Source organism: Phodopus roborovskii, unplaced genomic scaffold (assembly GCF_943737965.1).
Source record: "Phodopus roborovskii unplaced genomic scaffold, PHOROB, whole genome shotgun sequence".
In the NCBI taxonomy this organism is placed as follows: Eukaryota; Metazoa; Chordata; class Mammalia; order Rodentia; family Cricetidae; genus Phodopus; species Phodopus roborovskii.
Genome location: NW_026126418.1, coordinates 72370941 through 72388809, shown reverse-complemented (window position 1 = coordinate 72388809; position 17869 = coordinate 72370941). Strand labels below are relative to the sequence as shown.

General features: G+C 51.7%; 1 protein-coding gene across 1 annotated transcript in view; it reads right to left on the bottom strand.

Annotated features, from left to right (window-relative positions):
- The window catches only part of Hmcn2 (hemicentin 2), a 141821-nt gene that overhangs the window by 53148 nt on the left and 70804 nt on the right, over nt 1-17869 (bottom strand). The window contains exons 32-48 of the mRNA XM_051185128.1: nt 16768-17046; nt 16057-16165; nt 15729-15898; nt 14428-14582; nt 13955-14051; nt 13343-13438; nt 12239-12415; nt 10152-10309; nt 8954-9077; nt 8431-8606; nt 7721-7817; nt 7459-7578; nt 6357-6518; nt 4433-4714; nt 2627-2794; nt 1868-1981; nt 859-945 (exon numbers count right to left, since the gene is read on the bottom strand). Of these exons, the coding sequence (XP_051041085.1) occupies nt 859-945; nt 1868-1981; nt 2627-2794; nt 4433-4714; nt 6357-6518; nt 7459-7578; nt 7721-7817; nt 8431-8606; nt 8954-9077; nt 10152-10309; nt 12239-12415; nt 13343-13438; nt 13955-14051; nt 14428-14582; nt 15729-15898; nt 16057-16165; nt 16768-17046 (2571 nt within the window). The remainder of the gene's footprint in view (nt 1-858; nt 946-1867; nt 1982-2626; nt 2795-4432; nt 4715-6356; nt 6519-7458; nt 7579-7720; nt 7818-8430; nt 8607-8953; nt 9078-10151; nt 10310-12238; nt 12416-13342; nt 13439-13954; nt 14052-14427; nt 14583-15728; nt 15899-16056; nt 16166-16767; nt 17047-17869) is intronic.

Below are 17869 nucleotides of genomic sequence, written 5' to 3'. Positions count from 1 at the left end.
GCTCAGGGATTAGAGGTGACTCTAGCCAGCACAAATGTGGAACTTTCCCATTCAGGATGCACAACAGAACAGCCTGGGCCTTTCTTCTGGAATTCAGCTGCTTCCTGAAACTGGGCAAGGATGGCTTGGTACAGACAGGCAAGACCCATTCATCCATCTACCCTTTCTTTCATCTATCCACCCTTCCATCCACCATCTGCCTTCCTACCTTACTGCTCACTCACATATGGATCCTTCTGTCCATCTACCCATAATCCATCTACCTATCCATCTATCTTCCTACCCATGCAAAGCACACTTATTAATTCACCTATCCATTCATTTACCCATCTATCTCCTCATTCATCCACTCTTTCATCCACCCACCTGACCATCCATCCATTCTTCTACCCACATGCTAGCCACTCATCTATCCTACCACCCATCCTTCCATTCACCCACCATCTTTACTCAGAAAGCCATCTATCTCTGTCACCACCCATTCATTCACCACCCTTCTTTTTTATCCATATACATCCACCCACCCTCCAACCCTCAAGCATCGGAGGCAGCCTCAGCAGTGGGGGAGCCATGGACTCAAGGGTCTAGTCTTGGAGGAGCTTGGACATCACAGACCATTATGGTCCTGCATGGTCAGTGCAGGGGCAGGGAAGTCCTAGTGTAATGGGGCCCAGGAAGCAGACAAAGAGGCCCCATGGAAGGTTCTGGCAGGTGACTGAGCTCAGCTAGGAGCAGAGCAAACGGCAAGTGCCCATCAGTTGGGTTTGATGTAGAGAGTAAAACCGTAGAGATCCTTGGTGGGTAGCCTTGGGGTTGGGGATTGCCTAAACTAGGATTGCCATCCTATGTAGTCCTCACCTGTGGCATTGCAAACCAGCTGTGCAGTCTGTCCCTCAGGCACCTTTATCACCTCTTCCAAGTCTTCATTTTCAATATGGGGAGGAACTAGAAGGAGGAGGAGGAAGGCAAACAGTTTCCAACTGGATAGACCACTCAGGCGCTCCATCCATAGAGCAGAAAGCTCAGTTTCCCCATTTCCCCCATGCCTGCTCCTACCCAGAAGTCAGTTTAATGGATTTCTCTGGGAAGACTCTGGACAGACAAATGAGTGTGGGGTTGAAAATATTTGCTCTCCCCACTTTGGGTTAATCCTTACTGTTTCTGGAAAATATCAGGGCAGGTTGAGTATAGAGTGCGTGTGTGTGTGTGTGTGTGGTATGTATGTGTGTATATGTGTATGTTGTTTGTATATGTGTGTGGTATGTGTATGTATGTATGTGGTGTGTGTGGTGTGTGTATTGTGTGGTATGTATGTGTGTGGTATGTGGTGTGTGTATATGTGTGTGTGGTATATGTATATATGGTATGTCTATGCATGATATATTGGTATATGTGTGTGTGGTATGTGTATATGTGTGTGTGGTGCATGTGATTTGTGGTATGTGTGGTGTGTGTAAACATTGTGTGAGTGTGGTGTGTTTACATGTACACATGGAGGCCAAAGATAACCCTCAAGTGTCATTCTTCAGGAACCATTAACCTTTAACAAAACCAAAAAATTTTGGGTCTCTGGCCCAGGGTTTGCTAAGCAGGCTAGGCGGGGCAACCAGTGAACATGAGTGACCCTCCCATTTCCATCCCTAAGTGCTGGGATTCTGAGTGAGTGCCAGCACACCCAGATCATTTTCTCCTTTGCTTCGGATCTGTGGGTCAAACTCAGGTCCTCACGCTTCCACAGCAAGTGTTTGATTGACACAGGTTCTGATGATGCAAGGAAAACAGAGCCTCCTCCATCTCTGCACACCCTAGAAGCACCCCAGCAGAAAGAGGCTCCTGATGCTCCTACGAACATAGACAAGTATCCTACCAAGGACTTCTACACTGAAGTTCCTCTGTGCCTCCCCAGCCTCATTGCTGGCCAGGCATGAGTAGAGGCCTCTGTCCTGCTCCCGGGCTGGGGTCATCTTCAGCATCCAGCCACCTGGGGAAAGAAGAGACGGTATAAGCTCAGCAGCCTCTCCCAGCTGATGTCAAACATTAATATGCAAGTGTCTGCCTCCCAGAGTTCCATTCTCTAGTAGGACACCTGAGGTGGACAGAGTAGACAGAAGGACAGAGCACAAGGACCTGCTATAGCAAGAAGGAACTGACTGCTGACTCTCAGTGTCTCTGCGCTAGGGCTAAGAGACAACAGTGAGCTACATAATCCTGGTTTATTTCAGATGTTCATTTTGTTCCAAGAGCTGCCCCCACCCTCCCACCCCCACCCCCCACACACGATGCTTCTTCTCCCAGGATCTTTGAAGCATAGCTAGTTCCTCAAAGAGAAACCACAGATCTTGTAAGACCCACCTGGAGCAGATAACAAACACACATATCATAACCACTATTTCTATACTCATGGCAGACATTGCTAATTGATTGACAGTCCCCTTTGTGCTCAGCCTAGTCCAGTCTCTGTGTTCCTGTCTATGCAATGCATCTGGTGACCTCTACTAAGTGGGTAGGAAATGTGTTTGCACCTTCACAACTAATGGGTCACTCAGGCTTGGCAGCTCAGGGTCAGAGGTCATAGATATCTAACAGATAGACTGATCCTGAAACAAACCCTTGCTTAGCGCCTTACCTGCCAAGAGGTAGGTGTCCTCTCCAGGGCTGACTGGCTTTCCCTCCCGAAACCACTGGACTGTGGGGGGTGGGACCCCTACAGCTTCACAGAGCAGCGTCAAGGAGCCGTGCAAGGTAGCAGTGACATTGGTCAGTGAGTCTGAGTGTCCAGTGAAGTGAGGAGGGTCTAGATGAGAGAACTGCATTCAGGGTGTAGACAGGTACTCCTTTCTACTCCACTCTGTCTGCCCAAGGGCTCCTTTCAGGAACTGCGAGGGATAAAGGACTGGGGGGGGGTCTCAGCTGCTTCCATCAAAGGTGTGATATCTGCATGGGGATTCATTGTGGCCTCAGTGCTTTGGGATCAGAATCCCAGGCCTCAGTTTCCCCACTCTTTCAGAGGGATATGGACAGGATTCTTTTTTTTTTTCAAGACAGGGTCTTATGTATCCCAGACTGGCCTCCAACTTTCTATGTTATAGTTAGTTGTTTCTTTATTCTTTGACTCTTTTGGAGGCCCATCATCTAGCTCGCAAATAATCACACACAGTAACTTAATTCTTACTTATAAGTGCCCAGGCTTAGATTGATTTACTTCTAGCCAGCTTTTCTTAACTTAAATGATCCCATCTATTTTTTTTTGCCTCTGGGCTTTTACCTTTCTCTTATTTCTGTATATCTTTTCTTTCCTTCTTACTCAGTGGCTGGCTGTGTTGCTGGCACCTTCTTTTCTCTCTCCTTTATCTTTTCTTACTTCTAGCTCTCTTTTCTTTCTCTCTTTTCCCCTTCTATTTATCCTGTCTGCCTGCCAGTCCTGCCATCCTTTCTCATGCCTTGCTATTGTCCATTCAGCTCTTTATTAGAACAAACAGGTGTTTTAGACAGGCAAAGTAACGTAGCTTCACAGAATTAAACAAATGCAATGTAAAAGAATGCAACATATCTTTTGCATCATTAAAACAAATGTTCCACAGCATAAACAAATGTAACACATCTTAAAATAATATTCTACAACAATATATAGCCAAGGATGATCTTGAATTCCTCATCTTCCTGCTTCTACCTCTTGAATGCTTGGGTGACAGTGGTATGCCACAATGCCTGGTTTATTTAGTTCTGGTCATGGAACCCAGTATCCAACTGAGATATACCTGGCCAAATGCACAAAATCCCCTAGTCCAGTATCCATTGTGGGGCAGGAGCTGAGCAGGGTGTAATGCCTACAAAAATGAGCTCACATCCACCCTCCAATCTGTGCTATGGATGAAGAGGCAATACTGCCTTTCTGGAAAGATCTACCACCTTCTACCACTGGGGTGATGAGACACAGACAGTTTAAAACCCCAGGGAAGTGGGGCCTTCCCAACTCACCACGCTTACCCCTTCCCAAGACATCTCCAGGGCTACATGCCCTCCACCTGAAATAGATCCAGGTATACAGCAGGAGAGATAATGTACTCCAGCTCCTTTCTCTTCCTATAAGCCCAGCAGCCACTCAACTCCTATTTCAGCTGCTGCCCCAAGGCCACTTCCCCCAGGCAGGCATCTTGGTCCTTCTATAATGTGTATGGCCTCCCTGGCTTTTCTACCCCATAACCACCAAGAACGTCACATCAGCCACACAGAACATGGGCTGCCAGAGACAGGGTGGAGGAAAGCCAACATGGGAGGGAAGGAAGGGCATGCTGTGTTTTGAGAGAAGCCCTCATCAGAGCCTGGAATGAAGAAGCACCAAGATGTCTGTAGCATGGCTTTAGGAGACTGCCCAACCTTACTCTTGCCCAGCCCAGCAGTTCCACCCTCCCCACAGGCCACCAGTCCTCACCCAGCACAGACAGTGTGAACCTTCTCTCGGCTCGCCCAGCTTTGTTCTCAGCCACGCAGCTGTAGCCACCAGCCTGGGAGACCTGTGCCTGTTCCACGTGTAGGCTGCGGTTCTGATTCTGAAGCCACAGGCCAGGTTCCATGTGGACAGGCTGACCATCCCTCTCCCATGTCACCACTGGCAGGGGCTTCCCTGTGGCATGACAGTCTAGCGTGGTGTTTCCACCCCGGACCACAGAGACTGTTGTGAGTGGCTCCCGAGGGCCAGTGACCTGAGGAGGAACTGAGGTGGGAGGAAGGCTCTCAGTGGAAGTAGTTAGGCCACCTGATAGCAGGTATGACTGGTGCTAGGGTCTCAGTGGACACAGCCATTTAGGCCTGTGTTCTTCCTTGTGCTACAAGCTGGCCTTTCCATCTCTGTGGCAGAGTGACAGCTGTATCCACCAATAACCTCTTGGACACACTGGGGACCTGGGTGGGCTGCTCCCTGGTCTGTGTGGTTTCAGTCTCATAGGCTGGAGAGTCCCTAGTTACCCGTGCTGGCTTTGAACTTGTATTCCTACTACCTTGGCCTTGCAAATAGGGACTACAGTGCCCAGTACCTTTCTGAAATTCATTTTCCAGGTGTGTCATGTAGCTTAGGGATGGCCTTGAATTCACTATGTGACTGAAGATGACACTGAACGCCTGATCTTCCTGCTTCCTTTCCCAAGTGTTGGGATTACATGTTAGATAAGTGGTCTGCCAACTAGGCAATGTCCCTAGTCCTTCTAGCATGGTTTTTACAAGGCCAGGATAGTCCATTCCCTCCTCTCATGTTCTGTGTGTGTGTGTATGTGTGTGTGTGTGTGTGTGTGTGTGTGTGTGTGTGTGTGTATGGTGTGTGTGGTGTGCATGTAGCATGTTTGCTTATGTATGTCCACATGTGTGTGCATGTGGAAGCCTGAGGTCTGCATACAGAATCATCCTTACTTGTTCTTCCACTTTATTCATTGAAGCAGGGTCTCTCAATCAAAGCCAGAGCTCACCAATATAGCTAGTCTTACCAGCCAGCCCACTCTGGGGATCTCCTGTCTCTGTCTTCCAAGGCTAGGACCCAAGTGGACTGCCATGCCTACCTGCCATTTACATGGGCTCTGGGATTCAAACTACGATTCTCGAGCTTGCATGGCAGGCACTATAACTACCAAACCATCTCTCCAGCAGGATTCATGTCACCAGCTCTATAGGAACTTTGTGCACACTAATTCCCAACCATGTCAAGGCATGTTTTCTTCTGCTAGGCCATGGAGGCACACAGGGTCTGCTGCTTCCTCCCGTGTGTACAAGCTGGGAGTTGAGAATCTGAACTGGAAAGGCAGGCAAGTACCCAGCCTTGCTGTTTCTGCCCTTGTGTGACTACAGCTCTATCCATTCATCATGTACACACTCCCCAGTCCTGGCAGGGCTCACCCAGAACCCCCAGTCCTGGCAGGGCTCACCCAGTTCCCTCCAGTCCTGGCAGGGCTCACCCAGTTCCCTCCAGTCCTGTCAGGGCTCACCCAGTGCCCCCAGTCCTGGCAGGGCTCACCCAGTGCCCCCAGTCCTGGCAGGGCTCACCCAGTGCTCCCCAGTCCTGGCAGGGCTCACCCAGTGCCCCCAGTCCTGGCAGGGCTCACCCAGTGCCCCCAGTCCTGGCAGGGCTCACCCAGTGCCCCCAGTCCTGGCAGGGCTCACCCAGTACCCCTCAGTCCTGGCAGGGCTCACCCAGTGCTCCCCAGTCCTGGCAGGGCTCACCCAGTGCCCCCAGTCCTGGCAGGGCTCACCCAGTGCTCCCCAGTCCTGTCAGGGCTCACCCAGTTCCCCCCAGTCCTGTCAGGGCTCACCCAGTTCCCCCCAGTCCTGGCAGGGCTCACCCAGTGCTCCCCAGTCCTGGCAGGGCTCACCCAGAACTTCCAGCCGCTGCTCCTGGCTGCTGGTCCCAGCTGCGTTGCTGCATTCACAGGTATACGTCCCCTCCTGGGATTCCTGGGCCTGTCCCAGGTACAGCAGCCTCCCTACTGCCAACACCTGTTCCAAAGCATCCCTCTCCCCAGGCAGGGGCTGACCTGGGGCAGCAAGAAAAGGGTTCTGATCCAGGGACCTGAGGTCCTTACATGAGGAACAGTGGTCCTCCCAACCACTAGCTCCGTCCTCCAGGTGCCCCATATATGCTGCCTCCTCCAGGAAGCCTTCTCTGGATCCTGGATCTCTCTGATCCACCATACTCCCAACTTTGGATTTCTGAGCGTGACCTACCCTGCAATCACTCTAAGGACCATTTCCCACTATGCCCCACGGAACCCTTCTGTTGTCCCAAAAGTATGCTTGGCTTGTTCCTGCCCCAGGGCCTTTGCACCTACCTAGGCCTCTGCTTCCCCTTGCTCTGTTCTCAGTGTTATCCCTCATCTTGGGTCAAGCATCCCAGCCACACACCTTAAAATTCCAGATCCTGGCCACACAGGCCTTTTCCCTTTGTAACTCACTCCCTAAGGTCCAGAGTCACTCCTCACTCTCAGTTTGTCACCTGACCACCCAGGTGAGGGTAGGGCTTGCTTCATTTTGCAGTCTTCCCAGGTTCCAGGAAAAACCCTGTCCAACCTGCTTTCTGTATGTGGGTTAAGGGAAACCCTCACAGTACTCTGCACTAGGCTCTGGACTTTGAATGCAGCAGTGGCCAAAATTACCTCATATGGCACACAGACTGACGGAACTGGACAGACAGATATCCATGCAGGGAAGCCCTGACCAGCCAGGGCTTGGGGAAGGGTGGTCTGGCAGAAGTCACAGGGATTTGGGGCCTGAAGAGCAACCTGCTGTCACAGGCTAGAAGGGGTCTGCAGATGGGGACAGAGCAGAGGGGCTGCAGAAAGCAGCCCTCTGTAGCCAGCGGGTCCCCATTTAAGGTCTGGGAACCCATGACCTCACTGAGGTACTAGGGTGCTGGGTAAGGGGGTGCGGGGTGAGAGGCGCTGGGTGAGGGGCACTGGGTGAGGGCAGCTATCCTACCGTCTTTCCTCCATGAGATCTTGGGGAATGGAACACCCTGGCAGTCGCACGACAGTCTGGCAGTCTGTCCCTCACTCACCGTCAGAGTGTACGGCTCCTTTGAGGGGAACTCTGGAGGAACTGGTTCAGAGCAGACAGGACTTGAGGGGGGCTGGGATGGGAGTGAGGGGTAGGGAGGGTTGCATTCTGGGGCCCAGATGGGTATCCCTTCTTCCTGGGATCTGAAAGCCAGCCCTGGGGGAGGGGACCTGGAGGCCCTCACCCCAGACATTCAAGTTGAAGTGCTTCTCAGAGCGGCCCGCCTGGTTCAGAGCCTCACAGGTGTAGTGGCCTGCATCCCACATCTGTGCTCGGTCCACCTGGCCAAGAGCAAAGACAGCTGTCAGTGATGGACTGTGTCACTGCCATCATGTCGTGTGACCTCAATGAGCCCCAGTCTCCCCTGTGGATTATGAAGCGGTGATAGTAGCTCCCTGCCTGCGGCACCAAGAGGTCCCTAGAAGTCACCTCTTGGCTCCTCTAAATCAGCCCAGATCTGCCAGGAGGCTGGGCACATGGCTAGCCAGCCCCACCCCAGCCCTTCGTCCATTCCCATAGTCCTCAGAAGCCCAACAGAATCCACCAGAAGAGAAGGTGGAGAGTGAAGGATGATGGGTAAGGGGTCTAGCATCTTGGGGTCAGACCTAGGGGCAGGGAGGCTGCACTGTGGCTTTGAAAAAATGATGGGAAAGGAGAGGAGCTCAAAGGGTGGTTCTTGGAGATGGGAATGGTCCTATCACAAGGTGGAGAAGGTAGGGCAAGGAAGGGCAGCCAGCGCATGCTGGGGTCCTGAGGGAGACTCGAGAGCTTTGTCTCCTGGTGGGTGAGCATTGGTCACACTGAGCTGAGCACTGCTCACAGGGACCTGGGGCACCCATGAGCCCTGCTTTGCTCAGCCAGAGCCTTCAGACAGACAGCTGCACAGCTGCACACCTCCAACAAGGCCTTGTCTGCAGAGAGGTGGATGCCAGGGTGAGGCTCCAGGGGTCGCCCGTCCTTCTGCCATCTAAGCACGGGGCGCGGCAAAGCATGGCTCTGGCACTCCAGTGTCACTGACTCATTGACCACAACAGACACGTTCAGCTCTTCTCCAAGGATGCTGGGGGGCACTGTGGGTGCAGACAGAAAAGGGACCCCTAAGGTGAGTGACGGGACACCAGGAAAGGCCACAATTGAGGTGGCCTAGCCAATTCCCGCAACCAGGGACTTCCTCCTGGCAGTGCATGGCCACCTGCCTGCCACTTGCTCACCCACAGGGATGCTCATGCCCCAGGACAGGTCTCTAGTATCTAATAGTATCTAATGGTGACCCAAGGTCAGGTGGTAACTCCATTTCTTCCATCTGCTCCCCTACCCTGGTCAGGCACGTGACTGGGGACATCCCCACAAGTCCAGCTTCTTGGAATGGCTGGCTTATAGTAATGCCCTCCCCCACGTTTCCAGGCTAGAGACTCACTGTGAACTTGCAGAACAATGTCCCGACGATCCTCGCCCACAGCACTCACTGCTACACAGGAGTAGCTACCCGCATCAGAAGCGTGGGCATTGGTCACAGTGAGGACTTGGCCTCCAGGAAAGATCTGGACCCACAGAGGGAAGTTCACATCAAACACAGCTCCTACTACAGGGACAGTACCTGCCCTGACAAACAAGTCCTGGTACCACACCCACTTGAATCCTGTTCCAGACCCCTGGGGATCCTCCAAGGCAGGAGAGCCATAAGCTGCATCCCTGAACCTCAAGACCCCGCTGGTTGATGACAGTTTTATCTGTCTCTAGAGGAGCCACTTGGATCCATTCTGTCCAGCCCAGTGGCTGCTTGCCATGTGAAGCCACGAGACCTCAGGAGGCTATCAAACACATAATCAGAATTAGTGTGAAGAGTCTCGTGGGTGATTTTACTTTACACTGGTCACATGACACAATGAATCTTTTTTGATATTGGATTTGATAATATAAAATTTGGGTTGCCTTTGTCATGCATTAGTTATGGCACACTTTTAATACCAGCATTAGGGGAGTAGAGTTCAAGGCTAGTCTGGCCTACATCTACATAATGGGTACCAGGACACCCAGGGTTAGTGAGACACTGTTTCAGAAATGAGACAAAAATTGGTTTGCCTTTTTTTCCCCCTAAGGGAATATCACAGATAGTCCAGGCTGATCTTGAACTTTTCAGCTATCAGAGAATAACCTTGATCCTCCTATTTCTACCTCCTGAGTGCTGTGACTCCAGGTGTATGCTGGTATGCCTAATTTATACAATGCTAGGGAAGGGAGCCAGAGCTTCTAGCATGCTGGGCAAGGGCTCTGCCAACTGCTACATTCCCAGCCTTTTTCACTACTTCTTTTTGAGGGAGGATTGAGACTGATGTATAGCCCACACTGTGTTGGTTGGCCTGCCCTTGAAGTCATGGTGATTTTCCTGCCTCAGCCTCTTGAGTGCTGGGTATTTGGGCATGCACCATCATAGCTAGCTCCATTTTTCCTCATTTCAGTGTGGCTACAAAACACTCTAGCCTGAATATTTGGCTGGCATTGGTGGCATGTAGCATATCTCAGTGAGTAGGGACTCTGCCTCTCACGCTAGGCTCCTAGGGCCTGACCTTAGCTGCCTGCAGGAGGTTGTTCAGGAGCCACCCAGTGCTACTGACCTTGAGGCCAGGGGTTCCTTCAGGGGACACAGGGTTTCCATCCTTCAGCCATATCAGTGTAGGACTGGGGGTGCCAGTGGCATTGCAGGTTAGACGGAAGGGTGTACCAAGTAGTACTGGGCCCGGCAGGCTAGGTGGCAGCATGATTCGGGGTGGCACTGCAAGGATGGGTGGCAGGAAAGCAAGGGACAGAGTTGAGCCCCACTTCGGGTGACACAGGGTGGTGTACCTTCAGGAACACAGGTCACAAACAAAAGCATGGGTGTAGCATCCCAACCCAGGCAGCTGTGCCTTAGACATTGTGTCAACACGCCAAGGGCTTCTACTGATGAGGAACTGATGCTCAGAGGGGAGGTCGCCTGCCCAAGCAAGGCTAATCGGCTAGAATGTGGCAATCACCACACTTGAACTCAGGCCTTGGGTTCACGGGGATTGTATGGGAAGCAAGAGCTGAGGGACCTCCTGACTCAGATCTCAGATGGAAGACTGTCACCCTGGAAAACCACGGTTAAAGTTCCCACTGTCACCAGGAGGCTTTCAGGATAAAAACTATTCTCTTTCATGGCCCATGAGACCCAAGCGGTCCAGCCCGAGCTGGCTGCCAACATCACCCCAATCCTCCTCTTAGTTTGTATGCTCCATGTATGCCCAGGGTTGGGCAATGTTGGCCTACATGCATGTCATGACCATTACCATCTTCGCCAGAGCAGCTACAACTTCCTGTGAGATGATTGGGCCTTGTGGGGCTCCCTCACTGAAGGAGAAGGTGGGAAAGGCTGCTCTATCTACCCCTTCCAGCTGCACATGGTCTCTGGGGGTGGGAGGCTGGCATAAAGGAGACCATATGCAACTTTTGAGATGCTGATATGGGGCTTTTTAAAAATACCCTTGCTTGGGATTCATCCATACGCCTATGAGAAACCCTCACCCATGCTCATTAAGCAAGCCCAATAAACTCATTGGTTCCCAAACCTGGACTTGGGTGGAAGCTTTCCTTTGGTCTGCTGTTGGGGCTCTATGTGGGATGTATTAATATTTGTTCACATGGACCCAGGGAAATTCACTCAAAACCTAGCCTCCTCCAGTTTCTCACATTTCCTACCTCTCTGTAGCTTAGATGGAGGAATAGATCAATGATCTATTGGGCACAGGATTGGATGGATAGATATTGCATCAATAATGGATGGACAGATATTTATACACACAGATAGAAGACTGGATGGCTGGGTAAATAAATAAACCAAAGTTTGGAATGCATGGCTGGCTGGATCAATGAATGGGCAGTTAATTTTTTATATGAATTGGTAGGTAGATGGATGCATGTATGGATGGATAGATGGGTGAATGGTGGTTCTAAGGGCAGATGGATGGTGGATGGGTAAATGGAAGGATTAATTGGTGGGTAGATGGGTGGGTAGATAGGTGCAGGTATGGGTAAATAGATGGATACATAAGTAGGTGGATGGTGGGTGGGTAGATAGTAAATAGATGAATAGATGGCAAAGTATATGGTAGATGGGTAGATAGATGGGTGAATGGATGGAAACACAGGTGAGTGGATGGGTGAATGTAAAGAAAAGTGTGTGAATGAATGGATGTAGAGATGCGGGATAGTGATGTGGGATAATGTTCTTATACACTGTAAAGGCTTGTCACTTGTATTGGTTTAATAAAACACTGATCGGCCAGTAGCCAGGCAGGAAGTTTAGGTGGGGCTACCAGACTAGAAAAGTTCTGGGAAGAAGAAGGCAAAGAGGAGTTGCCAGCCAGACACAGAGGAAGCAAGATGAGAATGCCTTACTGAGGAAAGGTACCAAGCCACATGGCTAAACATTGTTGTAAGAGCTTATTAGTAATAAGCCTGAGCAATAGGCTAAAGAGTTTATAATTAATATAAGCTTTTGTGAGTTTATTTGGACTGAATGGCTGTAGGACCTAGAAGAACTGTTACACAGAGAAACCCTGTCTTGAAAAACCAACATGAATGAATGGGTAGATAATCTGAAATACAAGTGGACAAGAGACAGCAGACTAGACAAATGGAAAGAAAACAAGCATTTTGGAAGGCTACATTCCTGGCCACTCACCATTGACCCGTAGACTATACTGAAGTCCTGCACTGCCCACCACATTGGTTGCTACACAGCGGTAGTTCCCTGCATCAGAAACCTGGGCTCGCTCAATATGAAGAACTTTCCCATCAGCTGATACTGTTGCCCCTCTCTGGGTAGAGATAGGCTGGCGGCCCTTGAACCAGGAGACATCTGGGAGAGAAAAGACATACGTAAGCATTCTATCAGCTGTTGACTGCTGGCTGTGGGGACATTGAGAGAAACTTCCAGACTGAGCATACACTTAATTCAATGTTAGAGACAATCAGTGTTCTTAGGAAGGGAAGCAAAGATAGAACAGAGCAACACCACAGGAGACAAGACCAGGGCCTAAGAGGAAGCACCAGGATGGGGGCTAGTCAGCCAGAGTAAGGAAGAGACAAAGCCAGCCAAGCCCTCTCCTCTTTCCCCATAGCCAATACCCTTTACCCAGGAGAGCATAAAGCAGTGGTTCTCAACCTCCTAATGCCGAGACCCTTTAATACAGTTCCTTATGTTGTGATGACCCCAACCTTAAGTTTATTTTCATTGCTACCTCATAATTTTGCTACTGTTATGAATCATGATGTAAATATCTGATATACAGGATATCAGGATATCTGATATGTGACCCTGTGAAAGGTTGAGAACCACTGGCACAGAAGGCAAGCACCCTGGACAGAAGCCTCAAAGGCAAGGATGGAGTGCTCCACCCTGGGATTCTTTACCTCTATCCTGGGCCCACCATACCAAACCAGGGACTCCATAGAGGGTAACTACTTCCTGGGCTCACCCACACAATGCAAGTGACTGTCCCTGACTCATAAGGACAGGAAACAGGCCTCCTGCCTAGAATATGGATAAGTTCCACCCTAGCCTGAATGTGGGCACTCATATGGGTCACCCAAGTGCCTGGTTCTCTTCCTCCTTGCTGACCTGGGAGGACCAGCCACAGGGGATCCTATTCTTCATCTGCAGCCTGGGCCAGCCCAGGATGCTAGAACCTCTGAACAGAACTTTGACAGGTTTCTTCCTGAACAAAGCTCCACAGGGAACCGGGACTGGCTAGAGGCAACTTCTGGCAAAGGGGAGGGGTCTTACCTGGAGGGGGCACACCTGAAGCCAGACACTCCAAGGTCACTGAGGCATTCTCCAGAACCGCCCTGCTGACTGGGCCTGGCTCAATGTTGGGGGGAACTAGGAGGTTAGAAGGAGAAACCGCTCTTGGAGGGCCTGGGCTCTGGGCAGCTCAGTCCCAGATATTCTTCTCTCTTCCCTCCCTTCTCCTGAAGGGCTCTGGTGACAAGGCTCATATCCATGGACTAGGGAGCTTGTCCTTAGAGAAGGCCAAACCGGAGGAGGAGGTACGAGGTCTTCACTAAGGTCACACAGGGCTCCTAGGCCCCAGAACCCAAACCCATGAAGAGGCCAGAGCTGACACGGTAGAAGCTGGAACCTTAGACAACCCTGGAGCAGCCAGGCAGGGCTTGTCCACACTGCCAGGGACACATATGAACCCCAAAACATGAATCCAGCCAGCAAGGGGCAAAGTGACCACCAGTTACTGCTACTGCTTTGTCCCCACACTGTCCTCCCTTTGCAAGGTTAAGCACACAGCTGTGACTCTGAAACTTCCACTGACAATACCAAGGTCCCTTAAAAGTGCCACCAGTCACCCTAGGCTTTGGACCCCAACCAAGCTGCGGTCCTCACCCAGAACCCTTAGTGTTACATTCTTCTTGCTCTCCCCTGCCAGGTTGGTGGCTGCACACGTATAGACACCTTCATCTCTCAGGTCTGCCTTCTCGATCTGGGAGAGAAAGGTCTGGGATTAGAGGAAGCCACAGAGTCCAGGACCAGGCCACAGTCAGAGAGGGCAGGATGTGGGAATGGCCCCACAGGCAGGTGCAAGCATTGCATGTGATCCATGGGCCCAGCACCCATATTCCTGGGCTCCTCTCTTCTCCAAGATACCATCTCTGTCTTTTTCTTCAGGTAGTTAAGCTTCCAGGGCATGGACTGGGCTAAGGGACCCCCCATCCCCCAGGCGTAGCACCCAAGGGCCTGTTCAGTGTGCACATGCAGAGGGGGCTCTGTTGTTCTACCCATTTGCAAAGACTCTGCTCACGGTCTCAGGACCTCTACAGAGTGCTGTCTGACAGCCAGCCATGGGTCTCTAATGGTACCTGAAGTCTGCCCCCAGAGGTTGCCATGGCCACACCATCCTTCCACCAGCGGAGGCTTGGGGTAGGCACTCCAGTACCCACACACTGAAGAGTTATAGGCTGCAGGAAAGGGGCTGTGAGGTTCTCACCCCCCATGATGTACACTGATGGGAGCTCTGGGCAGGAGAGATGGAGAGAGCCTGAGTCAACCTCAAGAGGTATGCGGTGGTCACCCAGTAATTCCCTAAATGGCTATAAGCGGAAGTGTGACTTTGAAGGGCTGGCCAAAGGAGTGGCTTCTAGAACCCCTGCTCCTCAAACACCTGATTAAGAGAAGAGGCTCCCCACAGAGAGCTAACAGAACAGTGCTGTCCCTTCTTCAAAAGTTCTCCCAATCCATGCATCCACAGATTTGTCTATCCATCCATCCATCTCTGCATCCACCCACCCATCCACCCAACCACACATTCACCCATCCACACATCCATCCATTGACATATCCCCACCCTTCCATCCATTCATTTACCCATTCACATATCCATCCATCCATCCATCCATCCATCCATATACCCATTATCTACCCATCCATTCACCTAACTGTCCATCCATCCATCCATCTACCTACTCACCCACTCATCCACCTCCCCATCCATTTAGCCCATGTATTCACCAACTAAACTACCCATCCATCTGGTTACCCACCTAACTGACTATCCATAATCCAATCATCCATCCATCCAGTTATCCATTCTGTCCAACAAACCATCTAACCATATGTGTCCATAAGAGTGTTTAGTGTCCATTCTACGATCAAAACTGCTTTAGGTCCCACATAAATGCTGCCATTTTGAAAGTCACAGAGCTAGTATAGAGAAGGACAGTTATACAAGACACTCCAAAGAAGTGGGGTGGCAGGCAGTGGCCCTGAGAGACTCAACAGTGAGGATGAAATATATGGTAGAATCAAGAAGGCTTCCAGGAGGAAAGGGCAGGCCTGAAAAGCAAAGAGGGACTAAGCAAACTTGGAGGCAATAAGGTAGCGCTTATGAAAGATGTAAATGAAGTTAGCTGTGCTCCTCAGGATGAGAATGAGTGGAGGCAGGAGGCTGGGAAGTCCCCAGGCAGTTGGGCAGGATAGATGACAAGTGTGATAAACTGCTGAGACAAGCATCTCCCATGTGTCTTTGGGAATTCCAGTCTAGAAGTCTACACAAAAGAGGCAGGCCCACGTTATTCCCAGGCCTGCCATGGCTTCCAGCTGCACTACCCATCATTTCATGTTGCCCACTGCTCCAGAGACCCCACTCTGGGGACCCACTCACCATGCACAGAGACCTCCACCTCAGCCCCGGATGTCCCTGCCTCATTGGTGGCCTGGCAGGCAAAGAGGCCCGAGTGGTCCAATTCCACATGGGAAATATGCAATATTGTCCCCTGTGAGGCCAGCTGAACTCCATCCAGCTCCTCGGCTGGGCGGCCATTCTGCAGCCACCTGGTAGGTAGAGAGGGGGTCAAGTCACCTTGAAGCCTCCCTTCCATGGCTTCATGAGCATATTTACATCCCTAGCAGTAGGAGTGGCTTCCCTGTCACCCTCCCTTCACTGCAACCCACATTCTGCCTGTCCCCACCCTGGCCAATTCTATACATACTGGATGGTAGGAGTCGGAGAGCCTGATGCCTGGCATGGAAGATCTAGAGACTGTCCCACGATGGCAGTCACCTGGCCCATCCCTTCAGCCACCAGCAGCTGTGGGGGTACTGTGGGCAGGACATGCTGTTAGATGGTTGGCGCTCATCCCATCATTAAGTGCTTCCAAGACCCCGTCTCACCACAGCCTTCTAATCTCCCCTCAAATGCTCCCCTAGGAGGCCTCCCAGGGCCACTAAAGGCCACAAGAGAGCTCTCTATGGCCTCCCCAGAGACCATTTATTTCATGTCTGTCCTCAGATAGATTAAGGGCTGGAGGTCCTATCTGCCTTGTAGTCTGCTCTCTGTCTTATGTCACAGAGGGCCACAGAGAGTCACGCCTGGGAAGGTAGGAAATGAGTGTCAGGTGAGCAGAACCAGCACCTGCTCCCAGTTTTGGGTCTCAGATAGGCCCTGGGACATGCCCATTCTGTGGACAGAAGATGTAGCATCATCCTTCCTAGATGAGTAAGCCCAGGGCCATGGGCAAGAGTGAGGATTAGAGTCCCATGACTCAACCAGGCCTCTTCCATCATGTGCTCCCAACCCAGGTCTCACTGTTCACCTGTGGCATAAAGGTAGAGGGCATGCATGGCTTCCTCGCCACCCTCCACCTCCTCTGGGGCTAAGCATGGAGTGGGCATGGGAGGAGATCTATCCACGGCTGGCTCACCCTGCACCTCCACCGAGTACTGTAGCACAGCCTCTCCAGCAGGGCTGCTGGCCACGCAGCTGTAGAGACCACCAGATGCCTCTCCTGGGTTCTCCAGCTGCAGGGTACCACCTGCCTCCAGCCATGTCCCATTGCTGTCCACCACCGGCAGCCCTTCATGCTGCCAGGAGATGGTAGGGAGTGGATAGCCTCTGGCCACACACTCCAGTGCCACAGGCCTCCCCACCACAGCCTGCACCAGGTATGGCCCTCCATCAGCGCCCTCGATTGTAGGTGAAACTAAGGAAGAGACAGGGCCATCTTAGGGATCGGCAGCTGCAGCTCTGCCCCCAGCCTCACTGTTAGTTGGGCCTTGTTCAGACCCAGTCTCTTCCAGCCCGCCTCTCTTTCAGTTCCTGGAGGCTCTTCCCGAGCCCCTGTTTATATCTCTTCTGCTCCCACTACCACACAGAAAGCTTGTCACCAGGAGAACACCAGCCTGTCTATTAACAGAGATGGGTCTCCAGGACTCTGGACTAGGACACTACCTCTGGAAGCCTCCTCACCCCTAGAGAGAGACAGCAGATGGCTAAGGCAGAGCTGAGGCAAGGCAGTATGATCTGGGGACTGGTGACACTCAGAACTCATTGCTGCCAAGCCCGAGGGGTGTGTGTGTTGGGGGTGGGGTGTACCTCAGGCCCTGAGTTGTAGAGCTTACAGGATCACCACCAGGTAACCCCATGCCATCAGGAACTGGGACCCAAGATGCTTCAAACCTTATCAGGGCCCGGAGGCTCTTGGAGAAGGTACTGGACATGCAGTTTTCATCCTACTCCAGAGGAGTCAGAGCCTCTGGTGGCAGGTGCTGCCAGGGCCCAGTCACTCCTCAACTCACCGCCTCCTCCAGCACCCAAGCCCTTTGTACCTATGTGGTCAGAGCTTCCTTGCAGACTCGTCACCAGGGGACAAATGTCTCCTGCTGACTGTCCCTCAGGCTATTCCCCGACTCCCCAGAGTACCCTGCTCTGCCTGACCTAGGCCCACCCTCATCCTTTCTCAAGAGTATTCCCTTCTTTCTTTTCTTTTTCTTTCCTTTTCTCCTCCCCAACACCACCCCAAAGAC